Here is a 27,522-nt window from a genome sequence, read left to right on the forward strand (position 1 = left end):
AAGGGCATCATGTAAACAGCGACAAAGCACCAAGGGCATCATGTAAACTGGGATTTCCAAGTTATTGCATTGACTTATTTTCAGAGAAAGAAGGAATTCTCCGAATTCTCCCAAATTTGATGTCAAATGGTGAACATTTCCAAGAAGCAAGGCGAGGCATGATCAAAACGTTTATACATTTTGTTTATTACATCTGACCGTCGAAAACATGATTTCTTACAAATTTACATCACTCATGCCACCTATCTCTGTTAAAAAAGAACTGATGTCCTACAAAACAGTCGTCTCTCTTTGATTCTTCAATGTACAACAATGCACTCCTGCAAACTGCTGTTGACCAAATCTTTAGAAACTTAATCTAAACTACAGGAACAGACATCTGTGCAGGCCAACATGCTGCAGACACTCAAATGTACAATGTGTACATTTTTATTCCATAAGTTGTTGAAGTGTGACAATGGGAACATCTGGGCCTATCACCTTTGAGGTCCAGGTTCGATTCTCTCCTCGTCCCGGCATACTCATGTGACGGAGAGGGCAACTCTCTTCAACAGCTTAGGTTCCCTCCGGCTCTCCAGTTTCCTCCTACTTGACATTACAATCACCCAATACAGAGGTATGAATGTCAGAGTTGATGTCAGCTCCCGACTCAATACAGAGGTATGAATGTCCAAGTTGATGTCAGCTCTCGACTCAATACAGAGGTATGAATGTCCGAGTTGATGTCAGCTCTCGACTCAATACCTTTATTCAAAGTGCAGAGACTATAGCCAGATTAAGTTACACAAGCTTCTGACTGTCCTAGGACGTTTACAGATAAGTACATGTATATGGTGGCATGATTATAATAAAAACAATAACCAAAAGTTCTAGTTATAAATTACAATATAGGTGGCAGTACGGACATAAAACAAAACATGTTGGTTCTTGCCACTTTCAATACGGAGAGAGAGATTGACACGGACTACCTGGTTATTCTAAACAACTGGGCTACAAGTGTTTAGGGATGATTGTTGTTGTTGGGTGACTAGGATTACAGTATTGGGCAACGGCAGTGTCTCTGTCGCAAGCATTGGAGATGTCCTATGCGATCATTATCACAGGCCCAGTGACAAAAATTACCTGTCTGCTGCGAACATCTCTGACCATATTTGAAGCATTGGAAACCAACATAAAAACTGAATACAAGTTCTTAAGTTCTAAATTACCAAAACATCACCAATCAGATTGGCCAATGATTGACTAACCACTGCTGCCAAAAGGTGGCAGCATTTGTCTAAATAATCACATAAATTAACATTACATTAAAAAAATTTCAAGAACGGTGTTGCACCACATTCTGCTTACACTTCCCCAGTAAATCAACCTGACCCACCCCATACAATGACAATGGACCAACCCTAAAAAAGTAAAATGTCTGATGGTTGATCTCACTGTTGAAATGTAGGGGTGACAGTTGATATTTCATGGCTCTAAAAGTGAAATAGGCTCAATCTTCTTACATTTTAAAGAGACACGGACATCCCACAGGGGGTCAGATTTAATCAGCTTTTGAAACCAATGACAGCCGACCTATAACATTAGTAATCTCTACTTGCTGCAGACAAAACATGCCCCTGTAATGAGAAATTGCTTGAGGGTGCATGAATGTTGATGTTACTCGCTTAACATGAAATGGGTAGAAAAGCAGAAAAAGACAAGCAATCATTGCAACAAAGTCTCTAGGCGGCACATTCTGCACATCCTTGGTTAATGTGTGTACATAATACTGACATTATCACGAGTCTAAACTGTTTGGATGTGCCATGGAAACAATGGATAGGTTGTCATGGAAACAAAGGATAGGTTGCCATGGAAACAATGGATGTGTTGCCATGGAAACAATGGATGTGTTGCGATGTAAACAATAGATGTGTTTCCATGGAAGTAGGAAGAAGTTTCCATGGTAACTGTAAGTAGGCCTCATATGAGAGTATAGACAAAGAGGTCGGGGAATGAGATGAGGTGGACGTCCATCCGTTAGTCCTGCTGTCGTCAACGACAATGAGAGACAACGTCATGCTTGACAGAGCCACACAAACTTGACCTTCAAAATGGCGTCCTTTTCCTCAATGACATCACCTGCATCGACTCTATGTCATCAAAACACAAAGAAATTATCATAAACTGTATGTTCAATTCGCAAGCGTTCATTTTTGTGAATTTCAGGCATAGTCTAATCTCAAATTTTATTTGAAAAACAAAGAGAAATTTTGTAATTCGCCAAAATAAAAAATGTGATAATTTATTTTTTTTAGATCTTTTTCAAATCACAAAAATGATGAGGTATGAAAATGAAGCGTTTTCCAGTAATCTCCATAGAATGGGATGTTACCATGGTTACAACGTATTATGCACTCCAGTCACATTTGAGCAATGATAAGACAACATCGTGGACCCCACAAGTAGCAGCTCCAGCCTCCACGTCAGAAACAAGCTCCGGCCTCCACGTCAGAAACAAGCTCCGGCCTCCACGTCAGAAACAAGCTCCGGCCTCCACGTCAGAAACAAGCTCCGGCCTCCACGTCAGAAACAAGCTCCGGCCTCCACGTCAGAAACAAGCTCCGGCCTCCACGTCAGAAACAAGCTCCGGCCTCCACGTCAGAAACAAGCTCCGGCCTCCACGTCAGAAACAAGCTCCGGCCTCCACGTCAGAAACAAGCTCCGGCCTCCACGTCAGAAACAAGCTCCGGCCTCCACGTCAGAAACAAGCTCCGGCCTCCACGTCAGAAACAAGCTCCGGCCTCCACGTCAGAAACAAGCTCCGGCCTCCACGTCAGAAACAAGCTCCGGCCTCCACGTCAGAAACAAGCTCCGGCCTCCACGTCAGAAACAAGCTCCGGCCTCCACGTCAGAAACAAGCTCCGGCCTCCACGTCAGAAACAAGCTCCGGCCTCCACGTCAGAAACAAGCTCCGGCCTCCACGTCAAGAAACGAGGTCGACCGACAGAGCTATGTAGACTATTTCTAGTGTGCAACAAAAATAGATGCCCAATATCCATTTCCACTTACACTACGACCCATTTTCAGCTCCTTGCAAAACGACAACAACCTTTATGTCAAGGACTACAAAAAATGGGAATTGTTCATAACAGCTGATTTACAGGTGAACAAAAATACAACTAATCGCCAGAGGTTACCACAGTTGATTATATTGTTACCTAGGTTACCTGAATCAGGGGCGATTATCTCTTTTAGTGTAGAAAACATGATAAAATAGCAACCGATTAACAGCGATAAAACATTGGTGTAAAAGAAACCTCACCCCAGTACGATTCAAGTCCCTGGGATGAGGATTCATCTCTCTCATAATCTCAAATTGCGGGTCAATTTCTCTCAGCTCGAGGAGCACCTGCTGAACCTCATCCCCAGTATGATTAAAAAACCTGGCGACAAGGTTAGACCACATTATTATGATAAAATCTTACACAACAAACATTTTACAAAATATCTAAAACTTCCTAGCAACGGAGTTGCTTACTTCTATTTATAACCTCAGTGTGACCGGAACCAGAACCGGTGTGACCTTGAATGTCAACATAACTTCAGCTCAGGAAAAAATAACCTTGTGACGAGGTTAATTGGCATCAAAGATATTCACAATCATTTCAAATCCAGAAAGGCTTCATTGAAAATGCGAATGACGATTGTGTAAGCTTGACCTTGACCCTATACCCAGCCTTTCTTGCCTTGACCTTTTATCTTTGGTTGATTGTGACGCCTCCTGTTCCTGCCTGCCGGAGATGAGTTGGATGACGGCGGTGTTTGGTGCACGATTTGTTGCGGGATCCGCACGACGCTTGGTGATGATTGAACGTAGTATGGATTCTGCACACAGTTTGATGATGTCATAGCACACTGTGACGGTGTCATAGCGCATTGTGATGATGTCATAGGGCACTGTGATGATGTCATAGCACACTGAGGTGATGTCACCAAATTTTGCGGCAACGCCATTGTAGGCTCACGTGTAGAAAGATTAGCACATTGTGATGTTCTAGCACAGTCTGATGATGTCATACAACAATCTGGTGACATCATCACTCCTTGTGTAGATGCCACCACATACTCTGATGATGTCATCACACACTGTTGAGGAATCCCTGTTTCGGCTGATGTCATGTATTCAGCTGCAGATGCCCCTGACAACGGGTTAGTATGCACAACAAAGTTTTGATTATGAATGATTTGAGGTGTAGAGTTGGCACTTGAAGTACAGCATGAACTGTGTACGTGCTGCAAGGTCTGACAACCTGGATTACGTGTCGTCACGAAGTGTTTTGTATGCTCCACATAAGGCGATGATGTCATAAATGGTGTCCTACCAGGTGTTGCCACCAAATGGGTCACTACCGCCTGCTCCGGTATGACGTCCGGCCCATATGGTGACAACCCTTGTGGTGGAAACCTTGCCCCCATGACAGAAACAGCACCATACTTCTGGGGCCCAGGATACCCATATGCAGCTGTGAGTGGTTTTGGTGAAGATCCTGATTTTGATAGTCCTGGATATACAGCCTGCCCTTCAGTCACTTCTTCCCCATGAGGATTCACCCACTTCTCTGCCCGCTTTCTCCGTGGTAGCCGCTTACTGCACAGCTTGACAAATAACGCCTGAAATGACAAATCAAGACAAAATAATCCAATCAGAACTGTACAATTCAATAGACAATACCTGTCTGTGTTATGTCTCAATATGATATGTATACAACAGTCACTCTATAAAGTGTCTATAGCAATGATTCAAGTGTTTCAACAGCCTTAGGCAAGAGTATTTTAATACCTCGTTTACCGAACGTTTTACACCAAACTTTTTAAGCGGCTCTCAGAAAATAAAAATAAAAATTTTCAGAGATTTTTTGACTTCTTGAACCTATCCTGGTAAAATTTCTGAGAGGAGGCAATAAAAAAAAATTATTTTCACAATGAATTTTTTTTCACAGCCAGTTCACAGTACTTACTAAGAAGATGAGTAGAGCTAATCCTATGCCACCAACAACATACCAATGCCTCATCACCCATTCCTTCATATTCTCACGCCCTTTCTCTGAGAAGAGATAGCGGCGCAGAATACTCAGTGGTCCTGACGGGTCAACCTGAAAAAAAATTGGTTTTCTCCGATGAAGGAATATTAATATGCAGTTTTATAACTACCTGTTTAGCAGACCAGAGGCTCCCCCCCCCCCCCTCCCTCCACCACCAATACCAACTATACCAGTATTCCTAACAATTATTCCCCCTCCCCTGTCACTATGACAGTTAAGGTGGAGAGGTTCAAAAATATCACATTTGAATGGTTTATCTCCTGTATGAATTCTGACAGCTACAGGTTTAACAATCATTAAATATCCACGACATGTTATCATGTTCTTGGTGTCAGTTTTTGGATGAGTGTGGATACGTTTGTAACAAAAACTACAAAACCACTCAAGATATGGAATTGAATTTTTGTTCAGGGACTGTTTACATTAGTAACATATTTCTTATGATATCCAATACATCGATTTGCTGGTATTTTAATTTCGTTCGTCATTTTGGATTTTGGTGACCATCATTAATTAGGGTGAGAGTTCAGGTCTTGGTGACAAGCTTCTTTGTGGTTCGCTCCCTGTTTTATGCATGTTGAACCTCATCAAATGTAGAGCTATCGATCAGTCGTTAACTGGTGTACGATTACTCAGATATCTGGTTTTTCATTATTTCCCCTCCCCTGTCTATCTGACAGTAAGATGGAGAGGTTCAAAAAGAAAGAATCTCGAAATTTCGCGGTATCCGTCTTCGGTGACAGATATGCTGATGAGAGGTGACACTGTTAGAAGACGTACCTCAGAAATTCAATCATTTTTGTGGTTTGGTTCTTTGGGTCATTCTAAATACTTTGGTGTCAATAACTTTAAAACCGTTAAATATATGGAAACAGAATGTCTTTTCAAAAGCTAAGTGCATAACCAATAGATTTCTAATGCTTCTTAAAAAGAAAATTGAATGTTAATTTCATTTTTGAGGTCATATTTAGTATTTGGTTCCGCTATGAACTTGAGGCAAATTTCAGGTGTCAATTAAACTTGTGTCATAGAGAAGTTTAACCTCGCTCCTAGGCTGGATTCACTCAGAGAGGTGGTCAACCTCTGCCACAGGGGCGCTACATTGCTGGATTCACTCAGAGAGGTGGTCAACCTCTGCCACAGGGGCGCTACATTACTGGATTCACTCAGAGAGGTGGTCAACCTCTGCCACAGGGGCGCTACATTACTGGATTCACTCAGAGAGGTGGTCAAGGTTCTGAAAGGCAGCAAAGCCTGTGAAACAATCCTGCACAAACTTGCAGGACATTCAAGAATGTAGAGCCAAACAAGAGGGTTTCCTTTCCATTGTGGGCAGAGGTGTGTGGAGCAACCATCTAATGGTGGTGACAGAAATCAGAAAGATATCCCTCCCTTGCCTATATGACAGTGAAATGGAGTGGGATTTCCCCTTCCCGACCTATATTGTCTGACTTCAAGTATGATTTCCCCTCCCCTGCCTATCTGACAGTGAAATGGAGAGGTCCAAAATATTCAATCAGGATCACTCCTGAGATCTTTTTCGATATACAGAGTCGAGATGTCTACAGCTGACTACCAGAACAAGCACATACCCACAAGGTTTCATCATTTTCTTGGTGCAGGTCTTGATCAATTCTCTAAACATCAGTAACTTAAGACTAGAAAACGATACGAGATATAGAATTCATATTGTGTTGGTGAATTGATGAGGACACAAATTATTTTTTAGTGAGTTCTGAATATTCAATTTGAACTAATTTGAATTGATTGTGACCCTGTATTTGGAATAGACATGGCAGTAGGCCACGTACTCACCTCCCTGCATTTGGAATAGACATCGCAGTAGCCCATGTAGTTGTTGCAAGGCATTCCCGGCTTGGCCATAATGTCTGGAACATTGTACGGTGCGCGGTTCCATTGTTTTGATGTTCTGAAAAACATATCAATAGTTATGTTTTTTCTTCACTATTGGTATCTGTGAGACAACACAGACCCAAGATGCACGTTAACTTATAGTGCACAAGTAATCTCCATGACATGTTCCCCTCAATAGATATGATAAGCCCCATAGACATGAGGTTAACCAAAGCACAATCCTATTATAACCTTGTCCCCACTTGATCACTTGCATGGCTTGTCCTCTCCTGGCTCACAGCAACACATGTGTGATAAGACCCTCAGCTATGAGGTTGCCCAAGCGTTATCCCCTTATAACCTTGTCCCCATGTACTCACTTGCATGGCTTGCCCTCTCCAGGCTCACGACAACACAGATGACATAAGACTTGGTCCTTCCAGTCACCAACTTTCTTTGGTGCACACTGGCATGATTCAAGGCCATAAACAAGGCAGATGGAGCCTGTACACTCCTGCAAGGTAAAAAGGCAAGTTGATAAAGCCTGGCAGATGGAGCAGCCAGTAACGTTTCATCATCACACTGATACTTACCCCTTGGTAACAGACTGAGTCATCATCACACTGATACTTACCCCTTGGTAACAGACTGAGTCATCATCACACTGATACTTACCCCCTTGGTAACAGACTGAGTCATCATCACATTGATACTTACCCCTTCGTAACAGACTGAGTCATCATCACACTGATACTTACCCCTTGGTAACAGACTGAGTCATCATCACACTGATACTTACCCCTTGGTAACAGACTGAGTCATCATCACACTGATACTTACCCCTTGGTAACAGACTGAGTCATCATCACACTGATACTTACCCCTTGGTAACAGACTGAGTCATCATCACACTGATACTTACCCCTTGGTAACAGACTGAGTCATCATCACACTGCGTCCGATTCGGTTTGTGAGCTGCTTCTGGACATGGGGCAGCAAAGCCAGTGGAAAACCGTTAAGGAAACGATACAATCATAAAGCCAGGTGACTCAATCTGAGTAATGGATAATACTACAATCATAAAGCCAGGTGACTCAATCTGAGTAATGGATAATACTACAATCATAAAGCCAGGTGACTCAATCTGAGTAATGGATAATACTACAATCATAAAGCCAGGTGACTCAATCTGAGTAATGGATAATACTACAATCATAAAGCCAGGTGACTCAATCTGACTAATGGATAATACTACAATCATAAAGCCAGGTGACTCAATCTGACTAATGGATAATACTGGTGACTCAGCTACAGACCCACACATTACAATCTTCTTCACCAACATCAACACCTGTTGCTAGGTGATGGCGTACAATAATGTTACCATTCTGGAGTCTCATTTAACATTCAAAAGGATATTCACAATATGATGGCTTGGTGCAGGTGGTTTCCTCGCGGCACACTCGGTAGTGAGATCTGCCCACCAGGCGGCATTTGCCTGTACAACACGGACCTTCACTTGGGCTGCAAGTAAACAATAACACGTTCGACGTCATGTTGTTACCAGGCAACTGTTCCTATCACAACCACTTTCAGCCATGTTGCCAGGCAACTGTTCCTATCACAACCACTTTCAGCCATGTTACCAGGCAACTGTTCCTATCACAACCACTTTCAGCCATGTTGCAAGGCAACTGTTTCTAAACCTACTCACCTGCATACAGCACCAGGTTTAAGGGTACATGGTGGCTCAGCAGGATGTGGGTTAGACTTCTGTGGGTAGCAACAGTTCTCACGGCAATCACCCTCCCAACCACAGTCACACTGCTCGCCAGGCTCAACGATCTCATTACCACAGATGGCGCCGGTGTAGACTGAAATAAAGAAGACGACATTCAGGAACCTGGATTTGAGTCATCCGCTAGGTGGTGCTGTGAGTGTATGACATGTTGCCTAGCAACCACCACTCTATACAGCTAAACAGATCAACTGGGCTGCACATTGAAGCTCCTCAACAAACAACCCTATAAATTCAACTCCTGAAGGATGGGTTAGGGTTAGTGTTACCAGGGTTCCACTGTACTTACTTATGAAGCAGCCTGCACTGCTCCGTGGGTTCCACTGTACTTACTTATGAAGCAGCCTGCACTGCTCCGTGGGTTCCACTGTACTTACTTATGAAGCAGCCTGCACTGCTCTGTGGGTTCCACTGTACTTACTTATGAAGCAGCCTGCACTGCTCCTTGCTTTAGCAGCGATGACCATACTCATACTGTCCTTGCTACACTGCGAAAACTTATTGTTATTGGGCTTATCCCCCGACGTGGCTCTTGCAAACATGATATAGTTGCCTATCTCTCCACCAGGGGCGCAGTCCTTTGTCTCCGGGTCATGTTGCGAGCCCATGTTGTGGCCAATCTCGTGAGCTAGGGTGACGTGCGAGACGGTCGACGGCACATCTTTGCCGTAGTTGAGCGTGGTAACGATCCCTGAGTTGAGACTTTTCATACTGCCTCGGAAGAACTGAAATTGATAACAAAGAAATTGTTATTTGGAAGGTGTCACTCTCATCTTCACCACATACAATAGTTTTGTAAATTCAACTTGGCCTTTAATGAGTGTAGTTCCACCAATGGTAGGCATATTTTATAACTGTAGGGCATTATCTCTCAGTTCAGTTTGAGAGTTGATGGGGTGGGAAGCCAAGCAAGGCTGTGTTTGAGGTTGGTTTGCTGTGCCGACTTCCTAAAATGGCCACTGGGGTTTGGTGAATGCAGGACTCCTAGGGGTGACCAATGCTTCACTTATCAACCGATTCTCTAGACTTACCCCATTCTGTTCACAAACTCCTCCTGCATTCTGTAGATCACCCGTCCACGCCAACCCCAATGTCCCACCATCAAAATCACGATATGTGAACATATAGGCCAGGCAAAAGTCGTTATAATTATCCTCAGAAAATAACTCCAGGTACTTCTCAACACCGTATCGTCCATTGTATTTATATCCTGGGATGTAAGGGTTCGTGTGTACTTTAATACGCTTGATGATGAAGTTGATGTTATCCTCCACTTCGTCTTGATCAAAATCTGCAGAATAAATGTCCAGATGGTATTCATTCTGAAACGTTCATCATACGATAGCCTAAGAGTAACGTCTGCTACTGGGCTCAACATGAGATGTTCTCCCCCAAACCAAAGAAAGGCTGTCCCTTCTTCCTCATATCTTGCTAATAAACAATGGGTATCCCCCCCCCACCCCTCACGGGCGAAATCTGGTGGTATTTCTACAACCATTTCTTACATCTTCAATTTGTTTTGAGACAGCGTGAGATGATCACTTTCTCTCCCCACCCCTCACGGGCGAAATCTGGTGGTATTTCTACAACCATTTCTTACATCTTCAATTTGTTTTGAGACAGCGTGAGATGATCACTTTCTCTCCCCACCCCTCACGGGCGAAATCTGGTGGTATTTCTACAACCATTTCTTACATCTTCAATTTGTTTTGAGACAGCGTGAGATGATCACTTTCTCTCCCCACCCCTCACGGGCGAAATCTGGTGGTATTTCTACAACCATTTCTTACATCTTCAATTTGTTTTGAGACAGCGTGAGATGATCACTTTCTCTCCCCACCCCTCACGGGCGAAATCTGGTGGTATTTCTACAACCATTTCTTACATCTTCAATTTGTTTTGAGACAGCGTGAGATGATCACTTTCTCTCCCCACCCCTCACGGGCGAAATCTGGTGGTATTTCTACAACCATTTCTTACATCTTCAATTTGTTTTGAGACAGCGTGAGATGATCACTTTCTCTCCCCACCCCTCACGGGCGAAATCTGGTGGTATTTCTACAACCATTTCTTACATCTTCAATTTGTTTTGAGACAGCGTGAGATGATCACTTTCTCTCCCCACCCCTCACGGGCGAAATCTGGTGGTATTTCTACAACCATTTCTTACATCTTCAATTTGTTTTGAGACAGCGTGAGATGATCACTTTCTCTCCCCACCCCTCACGGGCGAAATCTGGTGGTATTTCTACAACCATTTCTTACATCTTCAATTTGTTTTGAGACAGCGTGAGATGATCACTTTCTCTCCCCACCCCTCACGGGCGAAATCTGGTGGTATTTCTACAACCATTTCTTACATCTTCAATTTGTTTTGAGACAGCGTGAGATGATCACTTTCTCTCCCCACCCCTCACGGGCGAAATCTGGTGGTATTTCTACAACCATTTCTTACATCTTCAATTTGTTTTGAGACAGCGTGAGATGATCACTTTCTCTCCCCACCCCTCACGGGCGAAATCTGGTGGTATTTCTACAACCATTTCTTACATCTTCAATTTGTTTTGAGACAGCGTGAGATGATCACTTTCTCTCCCCACCCCTCACGGGCGAAATCTGGTGGTATTTCTACAACCATTTCTTACATCTTCAATTTGTTTTGAGACAGCGTGAGATGATCACTTTCTCTCCCCACCCCTCACGGGCGAAATCTGGTGGTATTTCTACAACCATTTCTTACATCTTCAATTTGTTTTGAGACAGCGTGAGATGATCACTTTCTCTCCCCACCCCTCACGGGCGAAATCTGGTGGTATTTCTACAACCATTTCTTACATCTTCAATTTGTTTTGAGACAGCGTGAGATGATCACTTTCTCTCCCCACCCCTCACGGGCGAAATCTGGTGGTATTTCTACAACCATTTCTTACATCTTCAATTTGTTTTGAGACAGCGTGAGATGATCACTTTCTCTCCCCACCCCTCACGGGCGAAATCTGGTGGTATTTCTACAACCATTTCTTACATCTTCAATTTGTTTTGAGACAGCGTGAGATGATCACTTTCTCTCCCCACCCCTCACGGGCGAAATCTGGTGGTATTTCTACAACCATTTCTTACATCTTCAATTTGTTTTGAGACAGCGTGAGATGATCACTTTCTCTCCCCACCCCTCACGGGCGAAATCTGGTGGTATTTCTACAACCATTTCTTACATCTTCAATTTGTTTTGAGACAGCGTGAGATGATCACTTTCTCTCCCCACCCCTCACGGGCGAAATCTGGTGGTATTTCTACAACCATTTCTTACATCTTCAATTTGTTTTGAGACAGCGTGAGATGATCACTTTCTCTCCGTACAAATCAAGATTATTCGACACTTCTTGTACATCGATCCCTTTGCATTCTGAATAGCATCATATTACCAAGGTAATAGTTGCCATGGTTACCATTTTTAAACAGGTTTCCAGACATACTGTGTTTCAGTTCGATACATTGATCGAAGCCAAGTGAGGATTAGTGATGGCTGTGAAAAAACAGCCAGTGAAGAATCCACGATAGATCAGCAATGGAGAACTTTCCACGGTAAAGGTGTTATTCTACTGCAGCGAGTTACCATCTCACTTTTACCACTTCCACAGTTGGTGGACAGTTGCAGAACCAAAACTTGCATCGAAACTAATCGAGCGCCTGTGAAGCTCCACTGTTTCCGACCATTACCACAATAGGGGAAAGTGGCATTCAAAATAAGTATTGTGTTACGTCCACCTGGTAAAGAACGCATGCAATCACTCTGCCTCTAGCCAATCATTCGTTACACCGTGCTGATCAAAACTCTTCATTTGGTCACTTTAATCTATTGCCAAAATTCCATACACATGTAAACTAGATTTTAATCTCTTCATCTTCCCTGATTGGCTATTGGCTAGCTGTCATCGCTAACTCAGCTACTCCAGTTTCATCACCACGACAACATGGCTATCGCAGCATATCCACCACAATCAATGGACCCTAGATCTCATTGAACACATTCCCAATTGATTGGATGTTTCCAGTGACTGGGACAATTTGGAAAGAAGATTACTTCGTGATCAGTAATAGAATGCTGTCATTTCACAGAATACAAGCGTTATTTAAAACTTGAAGTCTCAACCAGAGGAACAGGCTTGAATGAGAGCAGTTCAGAGCAACCCAGAATAAAACGAATCGCGACACACATTGGGGGAGAGTGTCCTACACATTCGTGACAACCAGCGGTCGTTCATACCAGGTCACCCCTCTTGCTACACATTCGTGACAACCAGTGGTCGTTCATACCAGGTCACCCCTCTTGCTACACATTCGTGACAACCAGTGGTCGTTCATACCAGGTCACCCCTCTTGCTACACATTCGTGACAACCAGCAGTCGTTCTAACCAGGTCACCCCTCTTGCTACACATTCGTGACAACCAGCGGTCGTTCAGACCAGGTCACCCCTCTTGCTACACATTCGTGACAACCAGCGGTCGTTCTAACCAGGTCACCCCTCTTGCTACACATTCGTGACAACCAGCGGTCGTTCATACCAGGTCACCCCTCTTGCTACACATTCGTGACAACCAGTGGTCGTTCATACCAGGTCACCCCTCTTGCTACACATTCATGACAACCAGCGGTCGTTCATACCAGGTCACCCCTCTTGCTACACATTCGTGACAACCAGCGGTCGTTCTAAAATGTCTTGAAGAAAAACTATTTAACTCACCTATGATTCTATAGATGGCGTTAACTCCCTGCACATGTTGTGTAAGCTGCTCAATGACGGCCTCCACATTATATCCTTGTTTCTTATAAAACAAGTGATCGGCCTGCATGTATAACAAACACGTCGTTTTCGTCGGGTCAATCTCGTGACGTTTACTCCGATGCAAATAACGATCTGCACTCCGCTCAAAACGCTGATGACCGTCCGAAGATTTTTGTAAACTTAGCCTAAAAAGATGACGTATACTTTGTGTATTTTTATGCTGCCGCGAATTGGTCACATGACCATTTACATCCAATGAAATATTTTCCCTGAGATGAGTCAACTTGGTCAGATTTCTGAATATATCATAATCTGAAATCTTGAATGAGTTTCGTTCTCGAGTTTTGTAAACTTCTGCACTCGGTGTATTATTTGTAGCAACCTGTTTATGATTTCTGTCTCCATTCTCACCGGCTTCATATCTGCCACGGTGTTGTTCACGCTCTGTCTTATTGCTCCGAGTCCAAAAGTCTCCTTTTTGCGAATTGTAAACTTTTTGATGTAGTTGATCTGATTGGCATTTGATGGCACTTTGATTGAATGTGACATCCGAGTGTTTGAATATTATGGAGTGGAAGTCCTTCGGCGTATTGAAGTAGCGCATGGAACGCTCAATGACGTACTGGTCATCAGGGGTGATGACCTTGCCCTCAAAGTGACCTTCAGAGGTCAAGGTACCATGGATGAAACTGTCAGGGTCATCTGGAATGAGACATATTTTTTGAGAAAATCATCAAAGGGTTAATTCTATCATCACAAACCAACTGTGAGTCATCACTAGCCTTGACCTTGGAGGGCGCATGACCTTGAATCTTGAACCACCATAATGGCCGCTGCAGCCCCACGATTCCAAACCTCTGTTTACGCTCCGATCCATATTATCGGCAGAAATCATGAATAGAAAGCTAGTATTTCCATGGAAACAAGCTAGGAATTAAAGATGTGGAAATTTGAGATATGAGTTGATGTTTGGGTGGTGAGGCTGAGGGTTGCTGGGTGAGAGATTGTCAGCCTTACAGGTAGGGCCTACTCTCAAAGGAGGACCAGCATTACTGAGTTGCTGAGGGTTGCTGGGTGAGAGATTGTCAGCCTTACAGGTAGGGCCTACTCTCAAAGGAGGACCAGCATTACTGAGTTGCTGAGGGCTGCTGGGTGAGAGATTGTCAGTCTTACAGGAAGGGCCTACTCTCAAAGGAGGACCAGCATAACTGAGTTGCTGAGGGTTGCTGGGTGAGAGATTGTCAGTCTTACAGGAAGGGCCTACTCTCAAAGGAGGACCAGCATAACTGAGTTGCTGAGGGTTGCTGGGTGAGAGATTGTCAGCCATACAGGTAGGGCCTACTCTCAAAGGAGGACTAGCATAACTGCTCCCGGGCAGATCCAGGATTCTGAGGGGGGGGGGGGGCATATGACGATAGAATATTCAACATCACCAATTCATGGAAAGAGTTCTTTGAGAAATCTAAGAGTAATCTATTTCCACTACCCAACACTAACCCACTACCCAACACTCACCCTAACCCAACACTCGCCCTAACCCAACACTCGCCATAACACAACACTCACCCTAACCCAACACTCACCCTAACCCAACATTTTTGTGAAGAACCCATGGTCTACAGTAACCCTAAAGGGTCTTCAAGCTCTGACTGGAATCGAAGACCTTAATCAGGTCACCTGACGTGGTTACCATGGTGACTAATGGAACAAATAGCATCTCAATGGCGGTTTTTCTGGGGTCGGAAGCTAGCGGGTATTCTTACTAATGGAGGGACCAAAGTCAAGCACTTTGAGAAAAAATGGTCGGCAAAAAACAACCAATGTGAACTCATATTGGCTTTGGTGAACTTCTACAGAGTTTCACTGAAATTATAGAAGTTGTTGATTTCCAGTAAGGCCAGACTTTACCAAGCTGATCACGAACAACTCTCTGACTACAAACATGGCATCATTTCCAAAGAGGTCAGACTTTACCAAGCTGATCACGAACAACTCTCTGACTACAAACATGGCATCATTTCCCAAGAGGCCAGACTTTACCAAGCTGATCACGAACAACTCTGACTACAAACATGGCATCATTTCCCAAGAGGCCAGACTTTACCAAGCTGATCACGAACAACTCTCTGACTACAAACATGGCATCATTTCCCAAGAGGCCAGACTTTACCAAGCTGATCACGAACAACTCTCTGACTACAAACATGGCATCATTTCCCAAGAGGCCAGACTTTACCAAGCTGATCACGAACAACTCTCTGACTACAAACATGGCATCATTTCCCAAGAGGCCAGACTTTACCAAGCTGATCACAAACAACTCTCTGACTACAGACATGGCATCATTTCCCAAGAGGCCAGACTTTACCAAGCTGATCACGAACAACTCTCTGACTACAAACATGACAGCATTTCCCAAGAGGCCAGAGTAGAACATGTGTGATGGGATGACAGCGGTACAGGCCGAGATTAAAATCATTCCCGTGTTGAATATAAACATAGCGTCCAATAGTAAAATCACTCTGGTACAATATCTGCGTGGGCCAGGAAAACCCACCAGACCACCGTAACGCCAACATTAACATCGTTATATTTCCCTTGAGGCCATAGCACAACCTGTCTTAATGTGAAGTGACCAGGCTGGTCATGTATGAAATCGTGGACATCATACATATCATCACATCTTGATCTCAACAAGTTGTCCAAATGATGATTATGAAGATGCCACCAGATGAAGGTTCTCTGCTTCACTCCCAATATCACAGCTTGCGATTTGACAACCCCACAAGGAGAGTCATCGCTGGAAGAATCTGTCCAAGATCTGAGCCTGATCCAACACCTATAAGTTTATAAATTGCCCAGGTATCTTCTAGCTCTATTCGTTCTTGATGTTTTCACGTGAAACCTGTGCCACTATTGCCTGCCTTGTGTTTGTCGCCTGCTAAAAGTATTACCTGAACTTCGCGGAGGAAACCGTCACCAAGACCTTGTGAAGTCACCATACATGACATGGTTAATCTGCCCCAGGACACTCAAATTGGTATTCTCAATCTGGTTTCAAGAACGATGTTCTCAGTGGGTGAAACCTTCATTGTTCGTACATCTCTCACCGTTGATACATCACACAAACTGTTTCCAAGCTGAGCAGTGCAACAATTGAGGTTTTTTCACGAACACTTCAAATGATCAAGGAAGTACCACCTGCTAACATTCCTCGTCTTTCGATGAACTCCTGAACAATATGTTGTTACTGATTGTAAGCTCTCTCATTACTGGCAGTAGAAGCCTTCGCACCTGTAAGGGTCAGTTAACCCTCTCAAGTTTGGCATGTATTCATCTCACCTATAACTGCAGAACAAACAGCATGGGTCAGGACCATCAGAAACAAGATGTTGGGATGACCTGTGTATGAACCAGCATCACTCCTCTCCTCCTGATGAAAACCAAGAACAGGATATATGGACTCAAACCGGCTCATACTGCACAAAGTCAGACTGCAGGACGGAGTGCAGACATGAATGACTGCCAGATGGAGTGTAGACGGTGATGACTGCCAGATGGAGTGCAGATGGTGATGACTGCCAGATGGAGTGCAGACGGGGATGACTGCCAGATGGAGTGTAGACGGGGATGACTGCCAGATGGAGTGCAGACGGGGATGACTGCCAGATGGAGTGCAGACGGGGATGATGGCCAGATGGAGTGCAGACGGGGATGACGGCCAGATGGAGTGTAGACGGTGATGACTGCCAGATGGAGTGTAGACGGGGATGACTGCCAGATGGAGTGCAGATGGGGATGACTGCCAGATGGAGTGCAGACGGGGATGACTGCCAGATGGAGTGTTGACGGTGATGACTGCCAGATGGAGTGCAGATGGTGATGACGGCCAGATGGAGTGTAGACGGTGATGACAGCCAGATGGAGTGTAGACGGTGATGACAGCCAGATGGAGTGCAGATGGTGATGACGGCCAGATGGAGTGCAGACAGGGATGACTGCCAGATGGAGTGCAGACAGGGATGACTGCCAGATGGAGTGCAGACAGGGATGACTGCCAGATGGAGTGCAGACAGGGATGACTGCCAGATGGAGTGCAGACAGGGATGACTGCCAGATGGAGTGTAGACGGTGATGACTGCCAGATGGAGTGCAGATGGTGATGACGGCCAGATGGAGTGCACAAAGCACTTTACTCTTGACTCTTGCTCACTTTGCCATTCCTACCACATAATGACATTTCATTACCAATTACGACAATACGAGCTATCAATTCCGTGACAATGCAAACAGGAACCTGTATAAACATACCATGATTTATAATGATTCCACTTCATCTCTCATCCCACGCACATAGTGTCATTGTGTTGGCCGCAATAAGTACAACGCCAGAAACGGATGAGGTCCGCATTGCGCCCTCTGTAGGGACCTGGGAAACCATTGTATGCGTGCCCGACCAGGAGGACGGCAGCAAGTCAACAGGAGGTATCAGGCTGTACCCGACCAGGAGGACGGCAGCAAGTCAACAGGAGGTATCAGGCTGTACCCGACCAGGAGGACGGCAGCAAGTCAACAGGAGGTATCAGGCTGTACCCGACCAGGAGGACGGCAGCAAGTCAACAGGAGGTATCAGGCTGTACCCGACCAGGAGGACGGCAGCAAGTCAACAGGTGGTATCAGGCTGTACCCGACCAGGAGGACGGCAGCAAGTCAACAGGAGGTATCAGGCTGTACCCGACCAGGAGGACGGCAGCAAGTCAACAGGAGGTATCAGGCTGTACCCGACCAGGAGGACGGCAGCAAGTCAACAGGAGGTATCAGGCTGTACCCGACCAGGAGGACGGCAGCAAGTCAACAGGAGGTATCAGGCTGTACCCGACCAGGAGGACGACAGCAAGTCAACAGGAGGTATCAGGCTGTACCCGACCAGGAGGACGCCAGCAAGTCAACAGGAGGTATCAGGCTGTACCCGACCAGGAGGATGGCAGCAAGTCAGCAGGAGGTATCAGGCTGTACCCGACCAGGAGGACGACAGCAAGTCAACAGGAGGTATCAGGCTGTACCCGACCAGGAGGACGGCAGCAAGTTAACAGGAGGTATCAGGCTGTACCCGACCAGGAGGACGGCAGCAAGTCAACAGGAGGTATCAGGCTGTACCCGACCAGGAGGACGCCAGCAAGTCAACAGGAGGTATCAGGCTGTACCCGACCAGGAGGACGCCAGCAAGTCAACAGGAGGTATCAGGCTGTACCCGACCAGGAGGACGCCAGCAAGTCAGCAGGAGGTATCAGGCTGTACCCGACCAGGAGGACGACAGCAAGTCAACAGGAGGTATCAGGCTGTACCCGACCAGGAGGACGCCAGCAAGTCAACAGGAGGTATCAGGCTGTACCCGACCAGGAGGACGCCAGCAAGTCAGCAGGAGGTATCAGGCTGTACCCGACCAGGAGGACGGCAGCAAGTCAGCAGGAGGTATCAGGCTGTACCCGACCAGGAGGACGCCAGCAAGTCAACAGGAGGTATCAGGCTGTACCCGACCAGGAGGACGGCAGCAAGTCAACAGGAGGTATCAGGCTGTACCCGACCAGGAGGACGACAGCAAGTCAACAGGAGGTTTCAGGCTGTACCCCACCAGGAGGACGGCAGCAAGTCAACAGGAGGTATCAGGCTGTACCCGACCAGGAGGACGGCAGCAAGTCAACAGGTGGTATCAGGCTGTACCCGACCAGGAGGACGACAGCAAGTCAACAGGAGGTATCAGGCTGTACCCGACCAGGAGGACGGCAGCAAGTCAACAGGAGGTATCAGGCTGTACCCGACCAGGAGGACGGCAGCAAGTCAACAGGTGGTATCAGGCTGTACCCGACCAGGAGGACGGCAGCAAGTCAACAGGAGGTTTCAGGCTGTACCCGACCAGGAGGACGGCAGCAAGTCAACAGGAGGTATCAGGCTGTACTCGACCAGGAGGACGGCAGCAAGTCAACAGGAGGTATCAGGCTGTACCCGACCAGGAGGACGGCAGCAAGTCAACAGGAGGTATCAGGCTGTACCCGACCAGGAGGACGGCAGCAAGTCAACAGGAGGTATCAGGCTGTACCCGACCAGGAGGACGGCAGCAAGTCAACAGGAGGTATCAGGCTGTACCCGACCAGGAGGACGGCAGCAAGTCAACAGGAGGTATCAGGCTGTACCCGACCAGGAGGACGGCAGCAAGTCAACAGGAGGTATCAGGCTGTACCCGACCAGGAGGACGGCAGCAAGTCAACAGGAGGTATCAGGCTGTATCCGACCAGGAGGACGCCAGTAAGTCAACAGGAGGTATCAGGCTGTACCCGACCAGGAGGACGGCAGCAAGTCAACAGGAGGTATCAGGCTGTACCCGACCAGGAGGATGGCAGCAAGTCAACAGGAGGTATCAGGCAATACATGAAGAACAATTGACACAGAGAAGTTATGGCCTCTTCAATATTCAGGAATAGCCAAAATACAACCACCTCTTGCCAAAACAGACTCTTGTTATTCATATATGCCTTGGGCACAGCTCTGTCTGTGACACGCCACATTGCTTCACATCGATAATTCATAAATTGACCAACAGATTGCGCCGGCAGAGAACGTGTTAAGAAAATATGCCATCAGCTTGTTTATGACATGCTGGGTGAATATAAAATAATGATTGTTCGCATTTTGTGCTGTGATTGGCAAACCGAGAATGATGGTGTGGGACTGGGTAGCGAATGGGACGAATTTGGTGGAAATAACGCTGCTTGATATGATGGTGTTGAGGAAACATCAGACACACCTTCTCATTGAAGATGACACCAGCAGACATGTATACCTCCCCAGTAAGACCACTATCTTTCAGGGAGACCTTCTCATTGAAGATGACACCAGCAGACATGCATACCTCCCAAGTAAGGCCACTATCTTTCAGGGAGACCTTCTCATTGAAGATGACACCAGCAGACATGTATACCTCCCCAGTAAGATCACTATCTTTCAGGGAGTTCTTGCCCTCATGTCCTCAAGTTGATTTTAGCGGAAGAGTAAGACATTTGTGTCAGACTGAATTCACTTTTTGACTGACAGTCTTCAAGAAATCAATCCATTCACGGCTTTGATATATGGGCTAATTAAAGGACTTCTACAGCTTGTAAAAGTCTTGCCTCCCGCCCTATTATCAGTATACACTGTACCTAATTAGATTGTGTCATCGAGCCTCTTTGATCTCTGGGCCTCACTATGACAAACAACCAAATACCATCATTTGAAAGTCAGCTGAACGCTAGTATCAAAGGTAGTGCATTAACACGATAAAAACCCTCGTCAGAAGCTCAAAGGAAGTAGTTAATGTTACTGGTGCATGATGGGATGTGATAAAAACACGACTTCTTGCAGTGGTTATTGATAAGGAGGGCTTTCTGTGACTACCCCTTAACAGATGCCATGGTAACTCTGAGACAGACATTTTCAGATCCCTTACACTTGGCAAGAGAGCATCTCTGCACGGCTCATACAGACCCCTCACACTTGGTAAGAGAGCATCTCTGTACGGCTCATACAGACCCCTCACACTTGGTAAGAGAGCATCTCTGCACGGCTCATACAGACCCCTCACACTTGGTAAGACAGCATCTCTGCACGTCTCATACAGACCCCTCACACTTGGTAAGACAGCATCTCTGCACGGCTCATACAGACCCCTCACACTTGGCAAGAGAGCATCTCTGCACGGCTCATACAGACCCCTCACACTTGGCAAGACAGCATCTCTGTACGGCTCATACAGACCCCTCACACTTGGTAAGACAGCATCTCTGCACGTCTCATACAGACCCCTCACACTTGGTAAGACAGCATCTCTGCACGGCTCATACAGTCCCCTCACACTTGGCAAGAGAGCATCTCTGCACGGCTCATACAGACCCCTCACACTTGGTAAGACAGCATCTCTGCACGTCTCATACAGACCCCTCACACTTGGTAAGACAGCATCTCTGCACGGCTCATACAGACCCCTCACACTTGGTAAGACAGCATCTCTGCACGTCTCATACAGACCCCTCACACTTGGTAAGACAGCATCTCTGCACGGCTCATACAGTCCCCTCACACTTGGCAAGAGAGCATCTCTGCACGGCTCATACAGACTCCTCACACTTGGTAAGACAGCATCTCTGCACAGCTCATACAGACCCCTCACACTTGGTAAGACAGCATCTCTGCACGTCTCATACAGACCCCTCACACTTGGTAAGACAGCATCTCTGCACGGCTCATACAGACCCCTCACACTTGGTAAGACAGCATCTCTGCACGTCTCATACAGACCCCTCACACTTGGTAAGACAGCATCTCTGCACGGCTCATACAGACCCCTCACACTTGGTAAGACAGCATCTCTGCACGTCTCATACAGACCCCTCACACTTGGTAAGACAGCATCTCTGCACGTCTCATACAGACCCCTCACATTTGGTAAGACAGCATCTCTGCACGGCTCATACAGACCCCTCACACTTGGTAAGACAGCATCTCTGCACGGCTCATACAGACCCCTCACACTTGGTAAGACAGCATCTCTGCACGGCTCATACAGACCCCTCACACTTGGTAAGACAGCATCTCTGCACGTCTCATACAGACCCCTCACACTTGGTAAGACAGCATCTCTGCACGTCTCATACAGACCCCTCACATTTGGTAAGACAGCATCTCTGCACGGCTCATACAGACCCCTCACACTTGGTAAGACAGCATCTCTGCACGGCTCATACAGACCCCTCACACTTGGTAAGACAGCATCTCTGCACGGCTCATACAGACCCCTCACACTTGGTAAGACAGCATCTCTGCACGGCTCATACAGACCCCTCACACTTGGTAAGACAGCATCTCTGCACGGCTCATACAGACCCCTCACACTTGGTAAGACAGCATCTCTGCACGGCTCATACAGACCCCTCACACTTGGTAAGACAGCATCTCTGCACGGCTCATACAGACCCCTCACACTTGGTAAGACAGCATCTCTGCACGGCTCATACAGACCCCTCACACTTGGTAAGACAGCATCTCTGCACGTCTCATACAGACCCCTCACACTTGGTAAGACAGCATCTCTGCACGGCTCATACAGACCCCTCACACTTGGTAAGACAGCATCTCTGTACGTCTCATACAGACCCCTCACACTTGGTAAGACAGCATCTCTGCACGTCTCATACAGACCCCTCACACTTGGTAAGACAGCATCTCTGCACGGCTCATACAGACCCCTCACACTTGGTAAGACAGCATCTCTGCACGGCTCATACAGACCCCTCACACTTGGCAAGAGAGCATCTCTGCACGTCTCATACAGACCCCTCACACTTGGCAAGAGAGCATCTCTGCACGGCTCATACAGATGGCTGCCTCTGCACGATGGCTGCCTCTGCACGATGGCTGCCTCTGCCTAGCAAGTAGAAACCCCCAGGTTCGATCCAAGGCGAACGTTAAGATGTGACTGCTGATCAATTCCAAGAAGTTCAAAGGAAAAAACAAAAACAAAATTGATTCGAACGAAAGACAACAAATTCATTAAAACTCATCATGGGTTGATTAAACATGTGACTTTATCATTAAAACCATTAAAAATTGAAGGTTAGCTCGTCTACTTATTGCCTGTCAATCAGTCGATAGTGGCTGTCAATCAAACAAAATAATTAATTGTCAAATCAAAGAAAAGATATCATCAAGTGATTTAATCCATTGAATTAGAAGCAATGATTTGCTTTTATTCAATTAGACTGATTTGATTGGCATACTATGTCTTATTCTCTCACTCCATGGTACAGCAGGCGTCTGGGTGCATCCTCCCTGGAAGCTCACGATAAGAACTCGCAGGAAATCACATGAGGTCAGGGCACCAGGCTCGTTACACGAAAGTCATGGGTTCAACTTTCCTCAAACATTGTCAAAAACATTGTCAAAGCTGACAACAACACTACCAGATGCACACCACCACAGCACTACAAACTTGAGGAAAGCTTCCCTTTCAGACAAGCCATCGCTAAGACTGTTGAATGCAACCCACCCCTGGGAACCCGAGGAATTGATTAAGCATGCAGGCAGAGTACACACCTAAGTCACCCCCTATGAATCCTTCTCTCTGATGTAACCCCCCTCTCCTCCACGAAGCCATCGCTAAGACTGTTGAATGCAACCCACCCCTGGGAACCCGAGGAATTGATTAAGCATGCAGGCAGAGTACACACCTAAGTCACCCGCTATGAATCCTTCTCTCTGATGTAACCCCCCTCTCCTCCACGAAGCCATCGCTAAGACTGTTGAATGCAACCAACCCCTGGGAACCCGAGGAATTGATTAAGCATGCAGGCAGAGTACACACTGAGAACTGTGGATCAATACCAACCGGAATTTAACACTACCCACACGCGAAGAAATTACCATCTCAACGGCTGCGTTGATACAAGGGGCTTCGTCTTCACACGAGAACATTACGAGGCCGGCATTATTCATATACATGTACGCAACGAGCAAGAGGATCATGACACTGCTCATGATGATGATGATGATGATGATGATGATACTGATGATGAGATGGTCTCTCTTTATGGCTGTAGCCTCCAAACATTGCTGCTTCCTGCTTGGATTTCATGCACAAAGTTCATCCTCATCCCATGTCAACTCTTCCAGAAACACTGCACCCATAAGATTAGCGTGCAGGACCTCTGTCTTCCCCCTCCTGGAGTCTTCAACTCCATAGAGCTGAAGCTGCTGTACGCAGCTAACCAGTATTTACCCCACTAAGGCCTGGTTGTTAGAGAGCATGTAGCTCATGACATCAGTATTTACTCACTAAGGCCTGGTTGTTAGAGAGCATGTAGCTCATGACGTCAGTATTTACTCACTAAGGCCTGGTTGTTAGAGAGCATGTAGCTCATGACGTCAGTATTTACTCACTAAGGCCTGGTTGTTAGAGAGCATGTAGCTCATGACGTCAGTATTTACTCACTAAGGCCTGGTTGTTAGAGAGCATGTAGCTCATGACGTCAGTATTTACTCACTAAGGCCTGGTTGTTAGAGAGCATGTAGCTCATGACATCAGTATTTACCCCACTAAGGCCTGGTTGTTAGAGAGCATGTAACTCATGACGTCAGTATTTACTCACTAAGGCCCGGTTGTTAGAGAGCATGTAACTCATGACGTCATGAGTTTCATGCTCAAAGGTATGTTCACTTTGAACATATCATCACTGTGATTTTGATGCATGATTTTAGAGCTTTCCGCCAGCTAGCAAGAAGTGACACAGGTGACGGATAGCTTTTCACTCTGAAGGGATTGAACAAACAAAAACATTGACATGCAGTGACTGATCCTATGGTGATGTCGGGCTGCAATGCTCAGTAGACTCTTCTGGGGTGACTGTGGAGGTCATGAGGACATAGGGCACTAGCACTAGTAGGCCTTCTGGGGTGACTGTGGAGGTCATGAGGACATAGGGCACTAGCACTAGTAGGCCTTCTGGGGTGACTGTGGAGGTCATGAGGACATAGGGCACTAGCACTAGTAGGCCTTCTGGGGTGACTGTGGAGGTCATGAGGACATAGGGCACTAGCACTAGTAGGCCTTCTGGGGTGACTGTCGAGGTCATGAGGACATAGGGCACTAGCACTAGTAGGCCTTCTGGGGTGACTGTCGAGGTCATGAGGACATAGGGCACTAGCACTAGTAGGCCTTCTGGGGTGACTGTGGAGGTCATGAGGACATAGGGCACTAGCACTAGTAGGCCTTCTGGGGTGATTGTCAAAGTCTCGGGTAACTAGCGATGGACTTCTCTCGGTTTGTTGAAGAGTGAAGCCCATCAACAAACCTGGTGCCCAATGGTAGTGGCACATCAAGAATAAAGCCAAGAGAAAGAAACTAAGGTTCTCAAATCAATATGGACTTGTAAGGGTTAAAGAAAGGACCATTTCGTCTTCCAACGCATTGGCTTTCAATCCCCAGCCATCAATACGCATCGCCTAACCCATAAAGAAATACAATACTGACTATTGATTCCATGCTCGCCGATACACATCAGCAGTCAACACCACTGCTCGCAAGCTTCTGATTGGATACGGTTGATCAGACGCGATATTGGCGATGTTTGAGGCACCATCGCCGATACCAGCCTCATTCTGGCAAACAAAATAGATGAGTAAACATCAACGAAGTGAACACAAAAATCAATTGGGAAATCGACAACAGTGAGGGAATCTTCTCCGGGGTTGAAAATGACCATGGATAAACGATACGATGAACTTCATAGATGTTCTGGTTGATATTAATGAGGCCATGAGAGATACTGGCAGGTTGGCTGCTGGTCCAGCAAGGCATGATCTACAGGCCTGTGTCAGCTGAATAGGTAGAGAAGGCTGAAGTCTGGCCGCTGGTCCAGCAAGGCATGATCTACAGGCCTGTGTCAGCTGAATAGGCAGAGAAGGCTGAAGTCTGGCCGCTGGTCCAGTAAGGCATGATCTACAGGCCTGTGTCAGCTGAATAGGCAGAGAAGGCTGAAGTCTGACCGCTGGTCCAGCAAGGCATGATCTACAGGCCTGTGTCAGCTGAATAGGCAGAGAAGGCTGAAGTCTGACCGCTGGTCCAGCAAGGCATGATCTACAGGCCTGTGTCAGCTGAATAGGCAGAGAAGGCTGAAGTCTGGCCGCTGGTCCAGCAAGGCATGATCTACAGGCCTGTGTCAGCTGAATAGGCAGAGAAGGCTGAAGTCTGGTCGCTGGTTCAGTAAGGCATGATCTACAGGCCTGTGTCAGCTGAATAGGCAGAGAAGGCTGAAGTCTGGTCGCTGGTCCAGCAAGGCATGATCTACAGGCCTGTGTCAGCTGAATAGGCAGAGAAGGCTGAAGTCTGGCCGCTGGTCCAGCAAGGCATGATCTACAGGCCTGTGTCAGCTGAATAGGCAGAGAAGGCTGAAGTCTGGCCGCTGGTCCAGCAAGGCATGATCTACAGGCCTGTGTCAGCTGAATAGGCAGAGAAGGCTGAAGTCTGAAAAAGGCAGAGTGCAACGCCGGCTTGCCGATATCTTAGAGTTTATGAGCACTCGACAGCTTGTAATGTAACGCTACGCCCATCGCATCACTCTGAAGCTCTTTACGGCCGCAACAGGATCAGCAGCGGCCAAATGCACAATCCCATAAGCCAACAATCAACAGGAAATAGGCCATCATCATGAGATCATCATTGAATTCTGAGAAATGTGGACAATGTTGATAACATTGTTGCCGATGCCCCGGTTTCTTGCCTATGATTTCTTTCTAATTTGGACACTTAGCAAGCCCGTCACACTCAAAATCACCGAAAACCGGCGACAAAAAAATAATTTTTTTTTTGTCATTTAGCAAGCCCGCCGCACTCAAAATCACCAAAAAATCACCGAAAACCGAAAAAAATAAAAAAAATTTTTTTGTCATTTAGCAAGCCCGCCGCACTCAAAATTGCCGAAGCGAGAAAAAGAGTCTCGCCTCAATTGTGCAGCTGCATCTTACAAAAAGATAGAAGACGACATTGAAACATATTTTATTCAAAGACGACAATTGAGAAATCTGTCGTTGCCATGGTAATGGCAGAAACATTAAATTTGATTGGATTACGTGCCTTGTATTGGGAGGTTTATCAGTTGATGAGCGGCTTGTCGGGGGATTCTTTTACATTTAAACAGTCAATCTTTCAGATTATCACACGAGTATATGACATATTAGCGTACGTTCTTCTCTAGCTGAGGTCGTCAACAGCCTGACCGCATCAATTTGTAAGTTTAAAGGGACCATAGGCAGGAGCTAAGGGAAAACTAGACAGTCTTCATATGAACAATATGCAGTTAGGCAACTGGGAAGTCTCTGAATCAGTGATTATATCCTCATGCTAGTGTGAGCAACAGTTTCAATGTACTGTCAGATACAAGAGACCCCTATCAGCTACTTGGTGTAACTCAT

At 46.2% G+C, this 27,522-nt stretch overlaps 1 protein-coding gene across 1 annotated transcript in view; it reads right to left on the bottom strand.

Moving 5' to 3' along the window:
* Nucleotides 1-162: 162 nt before the first annotated feature.
* Nucleotides 163-27,522, bottom strand: part of LOC135498911 (disintegrin and metalloproteinase domain-containing protein 10-like) — a 34,493-nt gene continuing 7,133 nt past the window's right edge. Inside the window, exons 4-13 of the mRNA XM_064789428.1 lie at nt 13,483-14,226; nt 9,768-10,027; nt 9,158-9,461; nt 8,653-8,812; nt 8,358-8,462; nt 7,861-7,942; nt 7,319-7,452; nt 6,900-7,014; nt 5,001-5,135; nt 163-4,653 (exon numbers count right to left, since the gene is read on the bottom strand). Coding sequence (XP_064645498.1) covers nt 3,709-4,653; nt 5,001-5,135; nt 6,900-7,014; nt 7,319-7,452; nt 7,861-7,942; nt 8,358-8,462; nt 8,653-8,812; nt 9,158-9,461; nt 9,768-10,027; nt 13,483-14,226 — 2,984 coding nt within the window. The 3' untranslated portion in view covers nt 163-3,708. The remainder of the gene's footprint in view (nt 4,654-5,000; nt 5,136-6,899; nt 7,015-7,318; nt 7,453-7,860; nt 7,943-8,357; nt 8,463-8,652; nt 8,813-9,157; nt 9,462-9,767; nt 10,028-13,482; nt 14,227-27,522) is intronic.

The sequence above is a fragment of the Lineus longissimus genome, chromosome 14, assembly GCF_910592395.1.
Source record: "Lineus longissimus chromosome 14, tnLinLong1.2, whole genome shotgun sequence".
In the NCBI taxonomy this organism is placed as follows: Eukaryota; Metazoa; Nemertea; class Pilidiophora; order Heteronemertea; family Lineidae; genus Lineus; species Lineus longissimus.